The sequence below is a fragment of the Ambystoma mexicanum genome, chromosome 11 (genome assembly GCF_040938575.1).
Source record: "Ambystoma mexicanum isolate Mex_15411 chromosome 11, UKY_AmexF1_1, whole genome shotgun sequence".
Classification (NCBI taxonomy): Eukaryota; Metazoa; Chordata; class Amphibia; order Caudata; family Ambystomatidae; genus Ambystoma; species Ambystoma mexicanum.
The window spans coordinates 850,737,503-850,762,149 of NC_090934.1; the positions used below are offsets into that span (position 1 = coordinate 850,737,503).

General features: G+C 45.9%; 2 protein-coding genes across 10 annotated transcripts in view; one reads left to right on the forward strand and one right to left on the reverse strand.

The window, feature by feature from the left end:
* The window catches only part of DDB1 (damage specific DNA binding protein 1), a 1,539,839-nt gene extending 1,528,764 nt beyond the window's left edge, over positions 1–11,075 (reverse strand). Inside the window, exon 1 of the mRNA XM_069623834.1 lies at positions 10,894–11,075. Coding sequence (XP_069479935.1) covers positions 10,894–10,954 — 61 coding nt within the window. The 5' untranslated portion in view covers positions 10,955–11,075. The remainder of the gene's footprint in view (positions 1–10,893) is intronic.
* Positions 11,076–11,310: 235 nt separating this feature from the next.
* TKFC (triokinase and FMN cyclase) overlaps positions 11,311–24,647 on the forward strand; it is a 1,395,923-nt gene continuing 1,382,586 nt past the window's right edge. For 3 of the 9 annotated variants that reach the window (XM_069623839.1, XM_069623840.1, XM_069623842.1), the window contains exon 1: positions 11,312–11,414. The gene's annotated coding sequence lies outside the window, so the exon portion shown is untranslated. Of the gene's footprint in view, positions 11,415–24,647 lie in introns of all 9 variants that reach the window. The other 6 variants (XM_069623835.1, XM_069623836.1, XM_069623838.1 and 3 more) reach the window with 4 other exon arrangements.

Genomic DNA, 24,647 nt, shown 5'->3' on the forward strand with positions numbered 1-24,647 from the left:
TGCTCACGCGACCCCCACCCGACGCGATTGACAGAAAGGGGGGGGGGGGGGCTACAGGTACGGTTGGTGCAATGGGACACTTTGATGTCGTGGATGCAGGAGTGTGATGTAGAAGTTGACGGGAGCGTGACAGTAACATTTAGTTTCTATCGGTCGGTTTGTTGTATGGTTTGATGAACAGTTCTTTAGAGACGTCATTCACTGAAATGGTGATGTCCAGGAAGTTCAACTTGGTTTTACTCTAAGTGGATGTAAAGTTAAGAAATCTGTCTTGGGTGTTTATCCAGGCCAGAAAATGAGTTAAATCATCTTCTGTACCATGCCATATGACAAAAATGTCATTGATGTACCTACGCCATTTCCTTATGTTCTTGGAGAACGGGTTGTTACTGTGTAGGATTTTAGTCTTTTCAAACTGTTCTATGTAGAGATTTGCGATACTTGGTGCCAAAGTAGCCCCCATCGCGGTTCCTTGGATCTGCTGATAGAAAATCGCCATTGAAATGAAAATAGCTTTCCTGCAGGCTCAATTCGGCGCACCATAGGATAAAGGAGATGGGAGTTTTACCTACTGTATGATCTGCCAGGAGTTTCTCTTAGAGCATCTCTATGGAAGCCCTCTGCAGGATACTGGTGTATAGTGCTACTACATCCAGGCTTACAAGAATCTCAAATGTGGGGTAAAATGTAGCACCTTCCACTTCTATGATCATCTGGACAGTGTCTTGTAAATAAGAGGCCATTTGTCGGACCAGTGGTTAGAGGAAAGTGTCCGCGAATCGCGATAGTGGTTCTAGTACAGATTCTACTCCTGAAACGATAGGCCTACCGAATGGATCCATTAGGGATTTATTGATTTTGGGTAATGTGTAGAATTGGGGTATTCTTGCCAAAAAATTGCAGAATGAGGAAGGAGGCAGATCCTAACGGGATGATTTTAATTGCGTAATGGACACTCCAATGGACAAAACCCTTCCAGCATCCCCCAGCAATAACGCGAATAGACGAGCCTTAGCCCAATTCCTTAGAGACTTACAACTAATAGAAACCTGGAGGTTTTTCCGCCCCCAAGAAAAAGCCTATACCTTCTACTCAGCAGTACATAAAGGGTTCTCCCGGATCGATATGATCCTAATCTCCGATGCGGCTAATCCACAAATCACAGAGGTGGAAATAGGAATATAGTGCATATCGGACCACGCGCCGGTCTCTGTGATGATGGAGATGCCGAGTCCGAGGCCGCAGATCCGTAAACCATGGCACCTAAATTAACTACTTCTAAAAGACCTGGCACTCAGAACAGACATAGAACAGGTGCTATCGTAATTATTTTGAAGAAAAAACACTACACCAGGGATTAATTGGGGAACAATATCGGACACCAGTAAGGCAGTAGTCCGAGGGGAATTCATTGCCAATACTGCAAACTTCCTGAGGAGGAGAGGCAAGAATTAGAAACCAAAGTAAACCAAAGTAAAAATAACAGAAACCAACTACAAAGATAAACTATCGCAGAAAGCCTGGCGTGAACTAAAACAGACCAAAGCCGCCTTAGAAGCACACTACGCGGATGAATCCGCACAACTTCTTTTCCAAACGAAACAGTTGTACTACATGAAAGGGGACAAGGCCAATCGGCTATTAGTGGCCAAATTGAAAAAACAAAAAGACTGCAATCGCATCAACCAGTTAAAGGGACCAGGGGGAGGTCTGGAAAAAAAAAGGAAAATGGGATAGCGGAAATTATGTACTTGTTCTACTCCACTAACTCATCAGGGAATAACCTGCAAAGAGAGGCACAGACAGAATTTCTAGCACAAATAGATCTGCCGGAAATCACGGAAAGAGATAGGCAAGAACTAGAAGCCCTCTGCAATGCTCATTATAAAACATTCCAAAATGTCTTGGTGGGCCCGCTGACACCTATTTAACTATATAAGGGACACTGGACATGTCACAGGCGATATGAGCCCAGCTACCACGGTGCTCCTGCTGAAACCAGTTAGGGACCCAATGGACTGCGCGAGCTACCGCCCTATCTCATTGTTAAATGGGGATGCAAAGATCTACTCCACTATTGTTGCACAAAGGTTAGCTAAAGTTCTCCCGAAAATCATCCACCCGGACCAAGCGGGCTTTGTGAGGGGGCGTCACACGTATGATCAACATCTGAAGGGCAATAAACACCATTGAATGGGGACAGAGGACGGGCCATCCCATGTCCATATTAGCTTTGGATGCCTCCAGGGCCATTGACAGTCTGGACTGGAGCTTCCTACGGCTGACCCTGGAGAAGTTTGGTTGTGGACCGATCTTCTCTCGTATGATACTAGCGAAATTTGTAAATCCGTCCACAAGACTAATGATCAATGGGCAACTAACCAAAAGCATTCCGATCCGCAAAGGTACTAGACAAGGGTGCCCACTATCACCATTAATCTTTGCTATGGCCATGGAGCCCCTAGCACAGAGGGTACAGGCGGAGAGGGGTGTTCAGGGGGTGGAGGCGGGAACCTGTGGAACTCAGAAAATAGCCTTCTACGCAGATGACATCCTATTTCTAAGGGATGCGGAGCACTCATTCCCTCAAGCGGTCACACTACTAGAGGAATTTGTGGAAGTCTCAAGGTTTTATATTAATTACCCTAAATCCAAAGCTCTCAACATCACCGAGGACCCAGAAAGGGTGGCAGAAAGGGAGAGAAATTACCCATTAGAGTGGAGTCAAAGGCCCATAGCCTAGTTTGGCATACACCCACATATAAGAGGCTCTATGGGGCAAATATCCCAGGACTGCTGAAAACCCTGACAGAAGACCTCAAGAGCTGGGATATGCAAGAAATGTCTTGGTCAGCACGTATAGCTGCAGTTAAGATGTCCCTTCGCCACAGGTTTTTATATGTAGTAAGTGCACTTCCACTACGAATCCCGACCCCGGCGATCCAGAACTTACAAAAGAAAGTTATGGCCTTTATTTGGAATGGGAAGAAGCCCAGAGTCCCTAGAAAGGTTTTATTCCGAACCCAGGCAATCAGAGGGTTTGGGGTGCCAGAATTCCGTAGATATCTGTGGGCAGCACAGGTGGTGCCGATGTTACAGTGGGCTCCACGAGAGAACCAAAACCGATGGGTAAGCTTGGAGGGGGAGGCAACTAAGATCCCACTGGAGTATCTGTGGTTCTTGTGCTCTAGACGGAGGGAGAGGGGACACTGCTGGAAACAACCAAAGCCACTTTATGGTACTGGGACAAAGCACTATGTAGTGGGAAGATAAAGATTGAGGGAGGCCCACTCACGCCAACGGCCCATAACTCAGACTTTACACCAGGCACACAACCCCATTTCTGGTCTCACTGGGAGGGAGGGCGAGCTCTGACATTAAAAGAATTTTATATAGACTGGGTTCTTCTGACGTTTGAGGGATGTAAAGAAAAATTCCGGATCCCAGAGAGTGACAGATACAATTATGCACAAATCAGGCATTGGGTCACAAACGCAAAGGTAAAATAGGGAGCTTCCCGGACACCAATAGGGCTAGAACTTACGATACAGGAGGCGACACCGGAAAAAGAAGTCGCGAATATACCGACTGCTTAGTGGGGCGGATCCGGAAGAAACCCTCTCATACATGAGGAAATGGGAGGAGGATGTGGGTAAACCTATTCCCTTGGAGACCTGGGGGCAAATTTGGCGTCGAGCAGCGAAAAGCTCTAGATGTGCTTTGATCAAGTTGGCGGCCTATAAGTTAAATCTTAGATGGTACATGAAACTGCAGCAAATACAATATGAACGCTAGCTACTCCCCATTATGCTGGCGAGGCTGCGGGGAGACAGCAGACCCAATTCACATGTGGTGGACCTGCCCACGGGCACAGGCATATTGGAAAGAAATCCCGAGTCACATTAAATAAATAATGGGGATGCAGCTCCCCATGGATCCAACAGTGATACTGCTGGGGGAGGCGGTTGAAGGCATCTACGCAAACACTGAGAATAGAGCTACGCTCATAACCCACATGTTAAGTGCAGCCAGAATCAACTTAGCACACATGTGGAAAAATAAGCAGGGGCCAGTTGAGGCCATGTGGTGGGTCAAGCTGTAGGGTGTTATGGCTATGGAGAAGGTGACAGCACTGGCATACGGCTCATACCCCAAATACTTGAATACGTGGATGCCTCTTCATGAGTTCACTAAAGACAGAGAAATGTATTTCAAACCCAGAATCCTGCGTAAAGTCTCAATTTTATGAAACATGGGCAGCCCTAAAGTTGTAAGCACCGAATTACATGTGAACATTTTTTCTTGCGTTCTCAACCGAACATTACTGTGAATGATGAAAAGGGGGAAAGGGGAGGGGGATAAACTGTTTAACTGTTATACTCAAGGACTTATTCGAGAAGATACAATTTTTGTAAGAGAATTGCTTAGAATGTTACACCTGGTTTCTTATGCATGAATGGAACCAAGGCTCTTGAGTTGAAAACACAAAATAAAGTTTGTAAAAAAAATAAATACTAATAAAAGAATAGAATTAAAAAAAAAAAAAAAAAAAAAAAATTGGGGTATTCTTGGTTTGTCTTTTCTAAGAAAATCCGCCTCTTTGGAGGAAATGCAGCCCTTCCGTCGTGCTTTCTCAACTTTAAGGTCAATAATTTCTTTGAGTTTTGATGTTGGAAGGCACCAGCCCTACAGGTAAGGGGTGTTATCGGACACTTTTAGTCCCTAGAAATAGGCAAATGGGCCCACAAAAAAAATAAAAAACCCTGTCCCCCCAATTTCACCCACAAAGCTCTGTGGATATGTTGGGACCAGTAATGCACATAGTACCATTTGGAAGAAACTATTATTATTACTTCCTATAAGAAGAAGTAAAAATGTATCTTTTAATGAACATGAATAACGAGGTGCAAATAAATGATTAAAAAACATTTCTCTTTTCCAGTCAAAACCTATTTTTACCCACTTATAAATACTGCAATTGGGAATTGGAATCACATTTCTACTCCCTCAAAATTAGAAAGTAAAATACTCCAGCCTCCAAATCGTATCTGGAGCACTGTAAGGCACTATTCAGATTGAGAAAGAAGTATTAGTAAGTTTGGCGATGATGGGGATAAGCGTAGCGCTTCACTATGTGGGCTGGGCAGCAGTCATCTTTGCAATTAGAAGGTGTCAGCGCTCTAATGGTTGCAGCTACTTGCTCTTTCGTTACATGGCTGAAAGTAAAGAAAGGGGTATTGGAAGTAGGAGCCCCGATGCGCAGGACATCAGGAAAGATCATGGGCGATTTGCTAGCGAACAGTCACTTTTTTGCACCAGTTTTTGCGAGTAACGACTACATTGTGTGTGTGAGGGCATCACGAATTGTGGTGCACCAGTCTTTCGTGCGTGTACTAACGACAGGGGGTGGAGGGAGTTTCCAGCACTCCGAGAATCACAAAGAAGTCTCTGTTGGGAGCTAGCATTGGCGATTCTGTCATTGTAGCTAATGGATTTGCAGGCAAAAACCGCTTTCTTACAGGAGCATGATGCTGAGGCAAGTGCCAAGCAGTTCTCTGGAGAAGGATCTTTTTTCCGTGCGTAGGTGGGCAAGTTCCTCCGAGAGCCAGGTGTTTGGTTTATGTAGTTTTGATCAGTGCATGCAGATCAACGGCCTGTAGCAGGCAAGCATGGTATTGAGTGGCAAGGTCATATGCGGTGAATGTTTAAGAATGGGCATTGGTACTGATCAAGGCAAGGATAGATGGTTTAAGGTCCTCATGCTTCAGATTGTGGGTGGTACAGATTTGTATAGGGTTCAGCGACAGTGCTAGGGTTTTGTGAAGCTTTGTCAGGGATAGATTAAAGAGAATGAGGAAACGTTTGCCAAGAAGATCGAGTCCAAGATGCGTCCTTTTGAGTGACTAAGGGCAGTATTATGCTGGGTGAAGCTTGTGTCAGAGCAGTGGCAAGCGCAGCTGCTTTGGGGTCAGTGGCATCGTTGTAGCCTAGGTTGAGGTTTCTAAACTTGTTTCATGAATGGCGTGATAAGGATCGTGATCAGTTTCAGGGACACTAGGACCGCTGGGTAGACTGCAAATTAGGAGCAGGTTGAATGTAGGTAGGGGGGGGGGGGGGGGGGAGTCAGTGGTCTGCTTCAGGAGTAACATTTCATACCCAGGAGTAGTAGGTAGAGGGCAGGTTAGACATGCAACTTAGGCCTTAAAACAGGGCCGGCTTTGCCTCCCAGCCCGAGGGAGACTGGCCATTTGCAGGATAGATGGCCCAATTGGGAGGTGCGGCAAAGGCAGGAAGCATTTGCTTCTTGCCAGGATCTCCATGGCAGTGGCCATCTTTGCACTTGATGCAGGCTGAACTGTCCCCCCAGCTGGCAGATCGATCTAGAGGATCTCCAAAATACATAAGTAGGAGTGTGTATAATGCAGAAGTGACATTAGCGATGCTACTTGGATCAGAAGTGTGGTTAATTAAACCTGCTCTGGCTTGGGATACGGCTGAAGCAGTCTTCTTCAGAACTATAATAAGTAGTTTGTCAAAGGCCCACTAGGGCAGATGTGCACTGGGAGCTTGCAAAGCACATGAATTTGCTCCCATTCTTTAAGTCCTGAAAACGTGTATCAGCTGAAGCGTGGTTTCAGGCAGGGGGGAATGACATAACAGCTAAGATCAGATATAAACAGGAATGCCATGGAAAATGTGTCATGGTGGTCCTAAGAATGCCAGAAATTGACAAATTGCATCTGACACTACAAGGGACAAAAAGGGAAGAAAGTAGGTAGAAGATACTGCAATATAAAGAGGAAACAGGGTTCCAAATGGAGGGGAGCTTGGAGTTCCAGGAGAGCCTGGTTGGCTTTTAACAAACAGCTACCAGAAGCTACATTTGGCTCCATTGGCCAAACGATACCATACAAATATATCCACTTGCCAATCGTGTGCATTTAGAAATGTGCATAAATGAGCACTCACCCAGAAGACGTTTAAAGCTCAATGGGTGATATTTAATTGGAAAAAAGTTATAGTTTGCATCTCATGTGAGAGTTAAATTTGCAAAGCACTATATAATGGTTTCCAGAGGTAGCTCCTGCTTACGGGTGAGGCAGGATACCCAGGGGCTGCGTTGAGGACCCAGTTCACAAACTTAACAGAATACCAAACATTGACCTCATTATGGAGCCAAGCAACAGCTAGACGAAACTGCATGGCCAGAGTGTTGAAACATGCCCATGGGCCACATTAACTGGGTTCTTTAAGTGAAACAGTGGTATAAAAACATTTTGGACCAAGGCCCCCCTTTTCGTATAAATAATTGGGGGCAGGCCCCTACACCCCTCAAACAGATTCTCACAAAATGTCATATATTGTTATGTCCAAATCAGGCAAGGTATTTAGGCAAAGGGCGACAACCAGCAACAAAAAGTGATGTTTGGTGCAGCACATGCAATAGCTCCCCTTGCCCTTACCAACAGAAAAAAGAAGGTTCCAATGGAGCAATGGCGAGACAGTAAAAACTTGAACAAGGTTCACACACACATGTCAAAAAGCTGCATGTTATTTGTGAAAAGCCCTTCCAATTGCAAAGCCCTTCCAATTGCAAGACTTTTACTTTCCCATTATGAGTGCAGAAGTAAAACAAAAAAGTAAATAAAAACCGGAACATGAGCATCTGTCAAACTGCACAGGGCATGATTGCATGTATAGATCCGTCCCACACAACAGGTACTGACCATTCAGCAAAGTAGCAGAAGCTCCAGGTCCACTCGCACACAAAATACAGCGCAGGTCTCATTACTTAACTTTCTCCCATTGTACTTGCCCCCTTTTGCTTCCTTCTCCTCCTCTTCACACTTATCGTTCTACCTGTCCCATCTTATTTACGCTCCCCTTATTTCATCTCTTCAATTGTCTCTTTTCCAATCGTTGGAATAATCTGTATTAATCCCCCCCAACTAAGTTGTACCTCTTCCCGTATCCCCTTCCTCTCATTTCACCTGCTGACGCCCCTCCTCAGAGCCCCTTCCTATCTTCACCTATGAATATTATCCATGCTTCTCATCCCACCCCCCAGTTCCATGTCCCCACTATAGCTTTCCTACTTGTGATTAACATGGATTTGCTTTAAGAAAGAGCAATACGTCTCCCAGCAGTGAATCCATAGGTTGAAAGAAGTTGGACCAACACCCACTTTCTCTGACCGTGACGTGAGGTCAGACCACCACATTTTTCACACCCACTCGTATTAATCAAATCACTGTTTTAGTGACGGTATTCCTTATGCAACTTGGGAACTCATGCCCCCACTTTACATGCCTTGAAGTCCACCTGTACATGCCTTGAAGCCCCACACTTTGAATACCACTATCCTAGGATAATGTTGTGCAGCATTTAAAATTGCTGAAAGCTATTTAGCTCCAGCATGTAGCATAGAATTAGCCGGTTAGCTCGACACCACATGCTGCCATTAGCTACCGTTATCTTCCTGTGCCAAACAAAAGGTACCTATGTGCCATTAACCATTTAGGAATGTGTATCAAGGAGCATTAAGACAGGCCCCAAATATAAATTTACAAAAAGTAGTTAGCGTTGCATGTGGAAGACAGATTTTCAGCACACTGTGTAATACCTCGTCCTTCCCCAGAGGTATCTTATTTACAGGATGATGCTGATCCACATAAACCTGCTTTTAGCCCCTGCTCACCAAATCTTTATTTCAATCCCTGGTTCTGTGACGCAGGCATAGCAGAATGCAGTCACTTGCCAAATAAACTCAAAGCCATGGGACTACGTTTATCTCAGCACACAGATAAACCGAACACTGCAGCCATCACTGGTGATCTCCACCCAAACTCTCCATTCTTCCTCAGGGAAGTGCTACACTACAGGACACATCGTTCTGTCTCAAACAGCTGGTATTTTATGTGCATCTATTCTATGCACTTACCCAAATCACTGGCCCTCAAGGACACATACTGAATCCATCCTGATCCCTCCCCGAGCATACTCTTTGCAAGCCATGCTGCTATTAGTCTGCTCTAGGGTCAAAAAGACCAGAGCTCCCACTTCCCACATCCTTGCCCAGCCACAGCCAAGAATGACACCCATTTGCCGGATCACCAGACCCTGCCACACTACATAGCGCCTGAAGAAAGATCTGCTCGATCAGGTAAGCAACATCACCCTAGAATCCCCACACATGGACCCTGCATTGTGATGCAAACCCTGCCTCAGAGCATTGTGAAATTTGATCTGTGGTAAAGTGCACTGATGTTTGTCTCATTCTATCCTCAATAGGATATTTGGCTCCTTGGTCAAAATTAACTGTTGTATGTTTTCATTATGCACTGTACTACTGACCTGGTGATGTTATCACCACAAATCATATTTCATGACACCACGAACACTACACCAAACGCAAAGCCCATAAATACTACAGACCCGACATGCACAGATTCAAATCACCACACAAACACAGGTGAGAAGCAAAGACACTATCCCACGAGACCATAACTCAACGTATGACAAGATACAAAACGTGCATACCCATCCAAGGGTAAACCGAGGCCAGAGCCCTGAGAACTGTGTGCAAAACAGCTAAAAGCTTACCCCAGACAGCACTAAATCCCTCAGGGTTTGCACACATCGACATAACAGCAAATGATACACAAACTGCATCCTCTGCTCCTACTTACTAAACCGAACACATTTTACTTCAGCTCCCAAAGTGTGAAGAGAATATGAAAATGGCATGTGTGCAATATCAAAATCAACAAGCCACCAGAGCACTGGTGGCAGAAGTTAAAGAGGTTCCAACTATAAACCTAAAAAGCACAAGTCGTGTTTTAGCAGAATAACCTTGCCCACGTCACACTGGTATATAAATATTCCTGAAATTTGGGGAAACTCTGCCTTCACGCGATTGTTAAAAAAACTAGCGGCTTAACAGATTGGGTAGTGTTCTCCCTGCTATTGTTAACCTACATGGAGCATGATCAATGAGTGAACTATGCAGTCTGAAACTACATGAACGCGACTTTGCTACCTTTGCGAGTGTCGTTTTTTGATTAGCAACCAATTATCAAGAATAAGGACATTTGAATTAAGTGAATAACGTCCTTTGTCTACTTAGAAGCTTACTTTGACATGCCATACTATGCATGTTTCTACAAGCATCAAGGGCGTCTGCTTTTTGTATTGAACTGGCCAAAGATAAAACAAAAGCAAGTCTGTGCGTGCTACAATATTCCCACGTGGACGACTTTTAAGGTTATATAAAAAGGTGTTTTTGAGTACCATCAACTCGAGGCTTAAGTTTGGCATCAGAGATGTTGCTGGACCAAAAGCCAGCGCCGAACTATATTTCTATATAACTGATATGGGTAGTATTAGTGTCGCATTGCATCTGTAACTAGAAAATGCCATCACACTTTGCGCACAGAAACGAATAAGAGATGCATTTACTTTTGTGTGACATCTAGTGGCGGTCGTGTGACAGCAGCGTCACTAGCCTCTCCGTCCTTAATAGTTACAGGGCTGTGCAGAAAGCAATGCGCAAGGCTCGACACTCACTCTAGTGCTACAAATAGGGATCCCCGCAGTTACTCCTACAGGGCCCCGCAACAGTTCGCTTTTGCTCCGCACAACATCCTTAATGCACAAGGGCCACTCTACTTCTCTGCCATCACCCTTTTCACTCGAAGTACTGCCACAGTAAATGATCTGCTTTTTTATGCTTGTTCTTAGCCAGTAACACGCACTCCTCTTCCTAGGCTTCAGAATCTCTAAATGCTCTGCCTGCTTAGATGTTAGTTCTCAGCCAAAACTGATCTCCACCGAAGGTTCCCAAACACCTGTGCCACCTCTCCTCTGGCTTCCCTCTCCCCTGTCCCTCAGTACCGGTAACACAGCCGTTCACTGCAGTCGGTTTCTGCGCGGTCACCACATAGTTGTAAGACATGTCGGCACAAATCTGTGAATCCCGTAGAGTTCGCTTTCACACAGCTTAGAGGCCTTACAAATACAGCCCGCGCCAAAGACTCGCTGCTCTAGAGAAGGCTAGATAGACCACGCAGGGACTGACGGGACTACACAGATCTCCACGCGCATGCGCTTAGGCGTGTAATGACAGCAAACGGAAGTTCGAAGCCAAGGGCTAACAACCTGATGGTGGCCATCTTGGACGTGGCAAAATTGCCCTCTTGCCTTAAAAATGAAGTACAGTTTACATTGGGAATAGAAGCAACACTAGAATGTCAAACAGTCGAAACAACAGAAGCAGGACTGGAAATATACTTTTTTTTTATTATTATTTTTTTTAAAAATAAATGTGCTTTATTTAAAACGTGAAGTTAGAGATCAGTCTAGTAGAGCAGATAGCTGCGTCTGGTATCACTACACTGTACTTCTGTTTGTTAACGGTAAGGTGTATTCGTTTGATTTGCTTTGGTTACAAGTCGAAGATGAACTAACAATAAACATCTTGTTTATGTGCAATGCATTTCATGTTTCCGTTTTTTAATTGTAACAATTTCTGGATTCTGCTGATTCCCCCCCCCCTTTTGTAAAATCGAATGAACATTTTCAACACAAAATGTATAATTTCTTTTTTTTGTTACATTTTTTTTATTAAAAATCAATTGAAAAAGCCCATTACATAAGTTGGACATATGAGACAGCAAGTTGTGAAAGCAGAATTTAGTCATAGATATTATTCTCTCTATAAAACATGCCACTGCCGAACATAGGCTAATACGTCTGTTCCCCTGCGCAAAACTTCTAACCCCCCTCCCCCCTCCCAACTTCCTTATCCCCCAATCCTCCCGCAGGTTCCCGTACATACCAGAGGTATTATATAAAGTGGCATTGCGTCTCATCCAGTAAATCTTGTATACTGTATCATATAACATAGTACCATTAGGCCAGTCCCTAGTGAATTATAGGCCATGAACGTCCCCAGCGTCGCCTATGTTTATTATTTGTTTGTTTATTTTGCGCGCCAGACCCTAGGGTATCAGGTCGCAGGAGGTAAGAAGGCATACAGCTTGGTTACAAATGATACAGTGGTTATAGTGCTCCTTTTTAGTATATTTGTGCGCTGTGGTCCTTTTGGTTTGACTTGTCATCGTAGTACCTTCGCCCACCCTTGAATATCATCTACATGTATACCCGGAGTACCGTATATTCCCCTTTGGTTCCTAGTCGTGTTGTATTTAGAGAATTCACATGAGTGATTCGGCTAGTTCACTGAAACGTGCGGCTTGCGCCGGTCCAGCACGGCACTTGTAAGCATTATATTCCAGGAAGCATAACTTGGCTCGTAGTGTTTGCCACATATGGTTGGTGGGTGGGTTAACTGCTTTCCAGTTAAGGACCACACTTTTACGAGCGGTCAGCAGTCAATAGCATTATGTGTATTATCCTGTGCTGCATGGGGTTCGAGTGCCAGTCCTCCCTCTATCCCCCTAATAGCAATGGGCCTGGTGCCATAGTAATAATCTCTGTTCTGTCTGAGTGTGAACTGTCTATATACCATTGCCCAAAATGTCCCTATCTGTGGGCAGGACCACATGATGTTCCCCATGTTACCAGCCCCCCACAGAGTCGCCAGCAGTCTGGGGAGTGTGAAAGAGTGTTAGGGAGAATTCTCAAGAATGTGCCAATTTCCCTTACCTTTTGAGACCCTCAGCAACTTTGCTGGATTTCTATGATTTTAATTTTTATCTGGAAATAGTGTGAGCCTTTTTTCCCACTCTTTCATGTATTTTGATGTGTGTTTTACTTTTTTGTTCTTTGGATATGGGGTTTTAAACAACTCCATAGGCATCATCTTTTTCTTGTGTGTCACACAGCATCTTCAGTGCAGTGGCACAGGGGTGTCTTTCAGACTCCCGAAGGTTTAAATACCTTCTATGGGACTGACTACAGTCTCCCCGAGCATGTGAAGTTAAATTGACTTTGCTAGTCCTTTTTAAATTCATAGACCCAGCACACACTATCTTCCTACATTCCTATAGAGTGCTGGAGGGGTTGCCGAGTATCCCCTGTGTCTAAACACTCATGTAACAGTCAAATGTTACCCTTTTTTCCAGACCGCGAACACCGATAGCTAAAAATCAGATCAGCCATGTTTTTCAATATGGCGCCCATGACCCCTCTGTAAAAACAGCCCCTGTTATCTTTTTTTGCGGTTTCTTTTAGGAAAGGTACTTCTTGTGTTTAACTCTGCGCGCCAAACCAGGTTTGGTCCCTTTGTTCGACGCCCTTTGGCGGGCTTCAGTGCTGAAGCCCTGCTCTGGCGCCTGAGTTTCTGGAGTGGACAGGATGTGAGGGAGGTGCCTGAAACTCCCTGTGGTTAGTCTCATGGGAGACCTGAATGCACTCTGGCGTGATTGGCTGGCTGACTGTCCGGTAAGGACAGCCACCCTGCTGGGTGAGTGACAGCTAGGCTGGAATGAATGGGAGAAGAAAACTGTTTAAAAGCAGGTCTCTGGGACCTGGAAGGCAATGTCGACCACTGGAACGAACGAACCAAAGACACGCTGAAGGAAGACGACTGCTGCAACTCCTGGACCGTTGGTTTGCCTGGTGAAGCCCTGCTGCAGGTCCGAATTGCCTGAAACTCCATCGACAGAGAAGCTCCTTCAAGGACGACTTCTTCCCTTGAGCTGGTGGGAACAACCAACTCGTAAGCAACCTGGACACCGTCTCCATACTGGTCGAATTTTCATCAGAGTGCTGTTGAAAACCGGATGGCCAGTGAGAAGGATACGAGTTTGTGGATTTTAAGGCACTCCCAAGGCACTCCCACCTTAAAACCGAAGCTTAGGCAAGCTTGTGGCCTCTTCCCTGGGCAATGCAGGAACCTCCTGACGCCCTCCTTCTTATCCCCACGACTGAAGCTCAGGAACAGCGAGATCTGCAGGAACTGCCAGGAACAACTGCCTCAGCTACAGCTTTTCTTCATCAATAAGGTACTGTGCAAACGCGGTATGGAAATCCTTTCTGCCGCTGTGAAAGTTTGTGAAACTTTTCCAACTTTGGAGTCTTGTTTGCTCCTAAACCGACATATAACTCTTTTTGTGGCAAACTACTTCCTCGAACATTGGCAAAGACTTAACCGTTTACTACCAAAACTGTGCTATCCTATCCAAGATTCTGAACCATTGACTTTGGCCTAGGCCTATTGAATTGAATTGCCAGTTGTAGTGAACTGAAACTATTTGCCCTTCCTATGAAAGTAATTGCGCTTTAATTATTTTAACCTTTGTCTTTCTACCCCTTTTAAAAGTTACTGAAGTGCCATTTTGCTTCCACTTCAGGGGAGCCTAACTTGCTCAGAAATGTATTGGTTGTGTACTGTAGTGTATTAGATTCTGATATTGAGCTGCTCTTACTAGTGGAATGTTTTCCAACTGACTGTTTAAATAAATGTATATTCTTTTACCAAGAAACCTTGAATAGTGTTTGTTTGAACTACTGTGATTGCAAGTCCTTGGTGTAACATCTTGTACTGCTCACATTACTCTTGAGATAAGTCTGGCTGCTCAGCCACTGCTACCACATATCTGTGTAGTACAGGCTTGTAGCTAAGGTGAGATTGTGCTTACACCTGTAGTCTTAATTGTGTGTAGTGTTCCCAAAGGGTACTGCATGTAATTCTGCCTAACAAAGAGCCACCCGGAATAGTTCACTCGGAGTATAATATATGCTTTGGATCAGTTTATACTGAATGTCGCGGTTGCGAATGTTAACCAAGACCATTGGTACGACAACATTTATAATTTATGTATATATTTTTGGAGTCGAAAAGAAAAACGGACACCTGGTGGTCTTTAATTTTTTTTATTGTGGTGTGTATTTTTAGGTGGCACTTTATAAACCAAAACCATTCATTGGAGTACAGGAGAATGTGAAGATAGCCAAGCAGCTGTGGGTGTTATTTAACCACCTATTGACTGGCCATGCTTATCCTTATGGGCATTTCTACCAAATCGCTGCCCTTCGCCATCAAAAACACACCCTCCTGTGATCTCTTTGAGCTATCTCTATCAAGCTGTAACATCAAATTTCAAAATGTAACGGGTCTGCAAGCGTTTTTCTATGCATGCTTCTGAGAGTTAATGGATCAATCCCTGTTTTAAATTTAGCTCCTGGTGTAATACAAATATTTTAAAGGGTTAGTTCTCTAAGGAAGTTTTTTGGCCTAATGGATCAGCCATGTATTCTTGGGCATATATCGATCGATCCAAATTTTGTTTCCAATGCATCTTTGTTTTTTTTACACTCATGAAACTCACGGGTCGGAAGCTCCATCTTGAGCTAATGTTACCAGTTGATCCATCGCCCTAAATTCAAGTGCCCTCGCGGCAGTAAATCGGATCACCCGCCCCTCCAGTTGGCAGCAACATGTCAAACCGATATGCTCCACCTCCTCCTATGATGTTGTGGCACAGCATAGCCAAACGTACCCTGTCATCACCTACGGCACCATGTTCCCTAACGCAAAACCAGGAAGATCAACAAACCCACACACCCAGCATAAAAGTTAAAACAACATACACTTTTAGGAAAATACTAATAGTCAGGAATATACCAAGTCGTTATAGTTTTAAATCCAAGTTAAACATAGACCATTAGAACCAAGGAATCATTCAAAATGTATGAGAATATAATGATTGCAAGAAAACGTTTACTTCAAGGCATAGTTAGACTGTCACATTCCACTCAAAGGTTTCAGATTGCCTTCATCGATCTGTACTTTAATTCTGAAGTCAAAGTTCTGTGTGTTAAAATCAAATGCACTTATTTTCCTTCTTAGGTTTGGTATGGCTCCGCATAACGTTCCGTTTGTGATGAAAAATGGTCCCCTTTCACGTCGAAATGCAGCACTTTGCCATCCGCACATATTCATAACATAAATGCTGGCACGTTGCTCTGTATCACTGGCAGCGGAAATGGGCTAACTGGTGCCTTGCGATCGTCCCAGAATATGCTTATTCCTGTTCCGTTACTGATGGTTATCTTCCAGTTCTGGTTAAAGAACCCATCCACGGGAGGATTGTATCCATGGCACACGCATATCAGAATGATGTAACTAAGTAAATTTGGGAAGGCAAAAATACATATCCATACGCAATTGGAAAAATAAGTTGGATAATAAATCAACTTATTACTTTAAATGTACATTTTCTTTAGTTTAGTTTATTTATTTATACCACGAGCCGAACCCTGAGGTAACTGGGCGCGGGAGACTTAGAGCAGGTTACAGCAAGAATATAAACTTGACATTTACGATGTACACCTTTGCGTCAACTTGAATATCAATTCGGCACAACGTTAATCATGAAGCATACAATTGCATAAATATTATGCAACAGTTTACTTACATCATTTGCTGATTTTCCATTCTGGCAATTGAAAGTTGAATGACCATCTCACTGAAAAGCTCTTATGACTAGAAAGTTAACTTTCATGCGTTACATTTAATTATAGTGAATCTTATCCTTTCTTTGTGGTTACTCGCAACATTGTGTCGATGAAAATGGTAGTACGAGGGAATCAGGGACAAATAACAAAGCGACTGTTAGGGAGAATTCTCAGAAATGTGTTAATTCCCTTCTACCTTAGAGACCCCCAGCTCTTTTTGCCTGACTTTTTATCTCTCATGTAATTTTAATGTGCTTTATCATCTGTGTTTCTTTTGACTTTGGAGTCTGACAAACTCCATAGGCATCATTTTTACATTGTTACACACATCACCTTCAGTGCAGTGGCACAGGGAAGTCTTGTTTAAATACCTTCTCTTGGTGAACTACTGTTTCCAAGAGCAGTGAAGTGAAATTGGCTTTACTTACATTTTGTAACTTTCTAGACCCAGCACACACTATCTTACCGTAGGGTGCTGGAGGGGTTACTTAGTAATCCCTTTGTCTAGTTTCTCATGTAACAGTTTTATGTTACCCTTTCTACAATTAATGGCTGGTGGCAGTGGTTTACTTTTTACTACCATTGTGTGTTTTTACTGCAGGCTGTGTTCGCAGCCACGGTAAGGCACTCATGGGTGCCCATTTTGGCAAAATGGCCTAGTTTTCTTTTTTCACCATTTCTTGTCAGAAAGGGCCTTCTTGAAATTTACTCTGGGCGCCAAACCAGGTTTGGTCCCTTTGTTAGTTTTGTCTTTGGCAGGATTTACGAGTGAAGCCCGCCTCTGGCTCCAGTATGTCTGGCAGGGGCAGGAAGTGAGGGAGGTGCCGAAACTCCATGTGCCTAATCCCCTTGGTTACAGGAATGCACCCAAAGGTGTTTGGCCGGCTGGCTGTCTGGCAAGGACAGCCACCCTGCTGTGTGATTGACAGCTAGGCTGGAATGAATGGGAGAAACCTGCATAAAAGGCGAGACTTTTTGGCTTGGAAGGGAGAGTCGACCACTGGACGAAGGAATCCGAAGAAGAACTTGGAAGAGACACCTGCTGCAACTCCTGGACCGTTGGCTTGCCCGGGGAATCCCTGCTGCTGTGCTGAAGCTCCGAATTCACCTCGACTAGAGAAGCCCTGCAAGGACGACTTCTCCCTTCGAGTTGGTGGGACCAATCCACTCCAAAGTAAGCCCGTCTGGACATCCTCACGAAGCTGGTTGTATTTCCACTGCTGCTGCTGCTGCTGCTGGAACCGAAGAGCCAGGGAGAGGAACACCAGATCATGTGCGTTGCTTTTAAGTCAGACCAGAGCGATAAGAAGATCCTCTTCTGGATTAGTTGAAGAGAGCAAAGGGAGGAAAGAGGCAGAGTAAGGAAGAGGCTGTTACAGTAGTCCAGCCTGGAGAGAACCAGTGCTCTAGAGACATTGGGTTTCGGGGGGAAGGTGGGGAAAGGGAGAATGCTTCTGAGGAGGTGACGCTGAAAGTGAGCCTTCTTGGCAAGGTCAGCAATATGAGGAGATAAGGAGAGAGAGGAGTCGAAGATGACCCCCCAGGTTTTTTTCCTTACACGAGGGTGAGAGGAGGGGGCCCAAGGAGGGGAGCCAGAGAGTAGGGGGGAGTGAAAGGGTGGGGTGTGCCAATGAGAAGAATCTCGGTCTTGCTGGCAATAAGACGGAGATCATTGAAACACACGCCTTGAAACACTTGTGTATAGGCGCGTTACAAATGCCATATCATATCATATCATTAGCATCGCACCATGCCGGAATAGCAGTCAATCGGGAATGAGGGAGGAAGAAGAAGAGGTAGAGGAGCAAAGTTTAAAGGAGAGCTGAGTGTCATCCGCATAACACTGGAAGTGACGAGAGAAGGTGGAGATCAGATGGACAAGAGGAGCAAGGTAAATGTTAAAAAGCTACAGCGATAGGATAGAACCCTGAGTGACACCGTAGGTAGAGAGTGAGATAGCAGAGAGAAAATAGCGAAGGGAGTCTTGATTTTATTAAAGACCTGGAGGCAAACGTTTTCCTTCAACTTCCCTTACTTGCTCTCACAGCAGCAAACAAATTTAAAACTTTGTGAACTACAAGAAAAGAACAGTGAAAACAGCATTAACTGAGTTCTGTAGTTCAAATTGAAATATTTCCTTCTGAGGCCACCGTAGACCTGCTGCTCCAAGCCTCATAAGGCCCCTCCTTACGGAGTCCATGATATGATATGATATGATATGATATATGATATGATATGGCATTTATAATGCGCCTATACACGAGTGTTTCAAGGCACGACGAGGCAAGGTAGAACAAGGGAAGACAGATAACAATCCTACTAGGCCAGGTGTCATTCAGATCGCGCAAGTGCATGGGAAGGGGGAAAGGGAAAAGTGCGAGGTGCAGGGAGGGGAAAGTGCAGTACATGGGATAGAAGCATAAGAAGAAATAAACGGCCAGCTAGTAGCAAGTGCAAGGTAAGTGCAGTCATAAGTGCAGGTAGGGGGACTGTAGGGATACAGAAACAGTCTCCAAGTGCAGGATTGCCAGGGAGGCAGTGCAGGTGAGCAACTGGTAGGGCCGGGCCTGTGAGCAGAGAGGGTGGCCATGTAACCCGTGCAGTTTCAGCCAGGAATCAGCAGGGGAGAGGAAGAGAGAAAGCAGAAGCAAAGAGGAAGGTTTTGAGGTGCTTCCGGAACTAGAGATGGTTCTCCTCAAGTTTCAGGGAGGCAGGAAGGCTGTTCCAGAGGGAGGCCCCTGCCGAAGAGAGGGATCTACCACCAACTCGTTGCTTGGAGAAGCGACTGACCCTGAGGGAGTTGGAGGCGGATGAGCGAAGAGCTCGGGAAGGAAGATATTTAGGAAGAGAGAGTTGAAGGTATTTCAGCCCCAGCCCCCAGAAGGCCTTGTGGACAATGCAAAGGGTTTTGAATTTAATCCTCTGAGCCAGTGCAGAGATTTCAGTCCTGGAGAGATACGATCCCTGGGCTTGAGGCCAAGTCTTGCAGTCCTGTTCTGGATAAGTTGCAGAGGGCGGAGAGTAGAGGCAGGCAGATTTAGATAGAGGCTGTTACAATAGTCCAGCATAGAGAGAACCAGGGCTCTGGAGACAGTGAGCTTCTGGGGGAAGGTGAGGAAAGGAAGAATACCTCTGAGGAGGTGCAGATGGTAGTGAGACTTCTTAGAGACGTCGGATATGTGAGGACAGAAGGAGAATGTGGAGTCAAAGATGACCCTGAGGTTTTTTGCCTTGCAGGTGGGAGCAGGAAGAGGGCCAAGAGAGGCAGGCCAGAGAGCTGCATGGAAGGAGGGAGTGGGTGTGCCGATGAGTAGAATCTCAGTCTTACTGGCATTAAGGCAGAGGTCATTGGCTGCACACCACACCTGGATAGCCGACAGACAGTCACAGAGGAGGGAAGGAGAGGAGGAGGCTGAGGGTAGCCTGAAAATGAGCTGGGCATCATCCGCATAGCACTGAAAATTGGGGCGGAGAGTGGCGATGCAGTGGGCAAGGAGTGCCAGGTATTGGTTGAACAGCCAGGGAGAGAGGTTAGATCCCTGGGGGACACCGTAGGTAGAGAAAAAGATATCAGAGAGGAAGGAACCAAATTGGACCTGGGAGGGTCGATCGGAGAGGAAGGAAGTCAGCCATGCCAGAGCCTGACCAGTGATACCCAGGTTATCACTGAGGCGGTTGAGCAGGATGGCATGGTTGACAGTGTCATAGGCAGAAGAGAGATCCAGCAAGATGAGGACGCAATGGGTGTTGGAGTCGAGGTTGGAGAGCAGGTCTTCATGGATGTTCAGGAGAGCAGTTTCCGTGCTTCTGGCAGCTCTGAAGCCAGACTGATGGTCATGGAGACAACCAACAGATTCAGTGTGGAGATTAAGCAGGGAGATGGCCAGTTTCTCCAGGAGCTTTCCTAGGTAGCGAGTGATGGAGATTGGGCGATAGTTAGCCTAGCAAGAGGGGTCAGCAGAGGGCTTCTTAAGAAGAGGGTGCACAAGGGAGTGCTTCAGAGGGGATGGGAAGACTCCCTTGGCGAAGGAGTGATTGCAGAAATCAGCCAGGACAGGAGCCAGGGAGTCGATGTGGTCCTTGATGGTTTTGGACGAACAGGGGTGAACCTGTTTCGACGAGACTTTCATAGATCGGACTTGTCTAGAAACATTGTCTGCGGAGAAAAGGGGAAAGGCAGAAAAGGAGGGAGGGGGGGGTGGCTGCAGAAGGGCCAGAGGAGGAGCAGGGGATAGGGGGAGGGAGGCGATAGGAGGAGAGTGAGGACAGGATGTCCTGAGTTTTAGAAATGAAGTGAGAAGCCAGAGCCGTGCAGAGGGCCTGGGAGGGGACAGGAGAGGTAGAGACGGCGGCGGGATTGGCCAGTTCCTTGCAGATTTTAAAGAGTTCAGCCGAGTTGTTTGATGTCGCAGAGATGCGGGCTTGGATATGAGATCTCTTCCTGGTGAGGACAGAGAGCCGGTATTGCCTTTGTAGCAGGCGGCAGGCCAGTTTGTCAGAGGATGAACATGAAGCACGCATTTCCTCTCGGCCACCCTGCACTTGCGTTTTAGGGTGACGAGGTCTGAGTCATACCAGGAGTTACACTTGGCTTTGGGCTTCAGGCGGATTCTCATGACAGGGGCAAGGATATCAAGAGTATCAGATATAGAAGAGTGGAGCGTGGAGAGGGCTGTGTCAGGGTGAGAGTCAGCCAAAGGGGGAGGAGGGGGTGTGAAGGTCGAAGCAAAAGCCTCAACTGACACGCGCTTCATGGGTCGGATGACCGAGAAGGTGAGTGGCAGTAATGGAGGTGGCTTGTCCTGAGGGGTGGGGAGGGTGAGGCGGGAGGATAGGAGAAAGTGATCACTCCAGGAGAGAGGAGTGGAGAGGGGGACAGAGAGGGGAAGGTCTGAGGAGGTCAGAGCATCAAGAGTGCCCTGCAGAATGAGTCGGGCCTGAGGGGAGAATGGTGAGTGAGAGAGAGTCGAAGAGGTCACGAAAGAGTGCAGAGGGGGCACAGGAGGCATCCAGGTGGATGTTGAAATCTCCAAGAAGGAGGAGTTGAGTGGTTGAGGCCAGGAATGAGGAGACAAGGTCCGCCCACTCAGAGAGGAAGGAAGAAATCTGACCAGGTGGCCGATAGATAGTAGCCACAGTAAGGGAATGGCTAGGGGAGAGAGAGACCCTGCAGATGAGGCATTCAAAAGAGGAGTAGGTCTGCATAGGAATGACAGAGGCAGGAAACCACTCGGGGAAGATAAGGGCAACACTCCCACCAGAGCGGAACGGCCTGGGAGCGGAGAGGATCTTGTAGCCGTCAGGTAGGAGTGTGTCAAAGCTGATGACAGAGATAGCCGTGAACCATGTCTCAGTGAGACCGAGGACATCGAGGTCAAGTTCTTCAAGGAGGCGGTAGATATCAGAGGAATGCTTGACAGCAGAGCGAGAGTTTAGAGTGGCAGTGTGGAGAAGGTTGCCATCCTTGAAGGACTTCCGGGGAGGGGTACAGATCAGAGGTATGCCCTGCGGAGGTGTAGAAGGAGCCAAAGAGGGAACAGAGAGGGAGGGGCAGGGCAAGGTAACCAAGGAAAGTGATGGGGGGACAGCCGGAGAAGAAAGGAAGTTGATGAGGCACGGGAAGCATCTATCAAAGAGGTGAAGGTTGGCCTGATGGCCTTGCGATCAATGCCGACCTTCCCTCTTGACCATACAACAGTCTCCTTTTAGATAAAACTTGTAACAACACGTAGTGGCTAACCGAAAAGAAGTGGGCTCCTTCTAAGGATCCCTTTTCTCTCCGACCCCTCAAGTAGTCTGCCTCTGCTCTCGACCTGCAAACAAACAAGCATTTCATTAACCAGATTTGGGTGGGAACGCAATTTTCAAAGACAGTATTTTCACTTTGACAAAATGGTTGATACAGGAGGGATAATGCTTGCCTCTGTGTCTTTAGTAGAATCAAGACTCCCTGCGCTATTCTAGGCTGGGTAATCTTCATTCTATGGCAAGACCGGAGCTGAGCATTATGCTAGTTTATAGCTTATTTACCTCTATATCCGCTACTCCTGTGATTGATCTAGTGATGTGACATTTAGGAAGTTTTATTTTAAACCAATTTGCTGTTCTCATAATTTCTTCCATGCTTACCCCCACTGTAAAAGCCTTACATGCTTGTTATATCTGTCGGTAGACAGCGGTCCCTTCCTGCATTGATTCCTAATCGCACAAGGCATTATTATTCATCTTCTCGGCGCATGGCTGCTCCTCTCTGGCAGTGTTGGCGTTTGCCAAGGCAACACATCCTTGCTTTGCATTGCGAAGTGCGGAAACAAAAGAAATGTCATGTTATCGATCAGCTGATCATGTCTCAGTGTGGGATTGTGGAGGACACGCCTCATATAGCTCAGTTTAAATCTGGCGTCTCCACGCAGAACGCTGCTTCTGTTCGTAGCGTTATCTCATACAACCTTTTCCTGAATACTTGTTTACTAGTTATTGACCTTGGCTGCCTTTCGGACTTCTGCTCTCTCTCGTCTTGGACTAATTGATTACTTGGTATTCTGACCCGGACCGCTTCTTGGATTGCCTTTCTACTCGTCTGGTACTATTGTGGTCTGCCCGTTTGCCGAATACAGCCGTCCCAGGATTCCGCCTAGTCTCCTTACTGCGCCCTTCTCTTACGTGCATTTCCGCACGGTGTGCTTGCTGTCTATCATTCTCTGATTCACAGCTTCCTTTCCAAGTATGCGGTACTCTGTGATACACAGCGCTTCTATGCAATTATCGTAAGTCAGTCTCCTTCCTTTTCCATTGTTTCCATACAATTGGGAAATCTCGGCAAAGTGAACGAACATACATAATTACTGTTAACGTACATTGCTCGCCCAAAGAACTGCCTACTATCTACTCTAACACTACAAGGTCTCAGCCTGTTAGGATTACTCTACATTGTTTCTTCAACGTCGGGGGACTCTGGGACGCTCTGCTGCTGATAATGCACCATCCTGGACCTAGTGCAACCCTCGTGCCGCTCGGTTTACTTACCTCTACTAACTTCCTATTTTTTATTTTATCCTGTCGTTGTAATCCTAGACTGCCTTGACTTTGGGGATGAGTGAATCTAGTTGTGGTAAGACTCTGTATTTCCTTTGAACTTCGTTGCTAGTCTTTGAACTTCCTATACTAAGAGAGATTGTTTTTCTTTCCTTGTAGGGTTATCCAATCATCTAATCTCTATCACCCTCATTCCTAAGGTATAATATATAGTATAGAAGTAGCATAGTACTTGATCATAGGTTGGCACGTGTATTAATCTGTCATTTTACCCCTCCTACAGCATTGCTGTTTGGCGGTGTGTGTTTTTCGCCCCGCTCTTTAATTTGATCGGCACCTCTGTCTGTCTAATCCAGCAGAGGAGCATATCATAGTAAAAGAGTTCCCGCAAATTGAGGAGGCCCTGGTATAGGACGAACCTTGGGTTTTCAAGACCCCAGGATAGCTGTCATCAGCACTTCATCATTGTCGGTTTCCGTGCTCAACACCCCGGTCTGTGTGGTGAGTAACAGAAACAGAAGCCTAGAAAGCCCTCATGGAATCCTCGGATGCCCTAACAACCATCATGCAGATGGTCTCCGATCTTCGTACGGATCTTACGTCTGCCCATGACGCATTGCGTCAACGCATTGACTCCGTTCAGGGCATTATGACTACACTTCCAGCGCAAGGGGCTGGTGTTTCAGGGGTTTCCGCTTTGGGGTCGGGGTTTCCGTCCACCAACCAAGCAACTACCCCTGTGGTGGTGACTAATCAGTTCCTGTTGGCACCACCCGAAAGGTTTTTGGGTGACCCTAAAACATACAGGACATTCATGAATCAGTGCAGATTGCACTTCCTATGTCGTGCCGCATCCTTTCCCACTTCTACCACCAAAGCGGCTTTTATTTTGTCCTACTGAGGGGAAACAGCCGCTGCTTGGGCAAATCCTTTGCTGGAATGGAACAGCCACGTACTGTACGATTGTGATGCTCTCATCGTCACCATGAATCGTGTTTTTGATACACGATACACTACCCAAGTTACTGACCTCGAACTGCTGAAATTAAGACCGGGTAACGCCTCTCTTCTGTCTTATCTGGCACAGTTTAACCAGTTGGCTGCTGAAACTGACTGGCACGAAGAAAAGAAATAAGCAGTCTTCTACCAAGTCTTGTCGGATGAACGAAAAGACACTTTATCTACTGGTG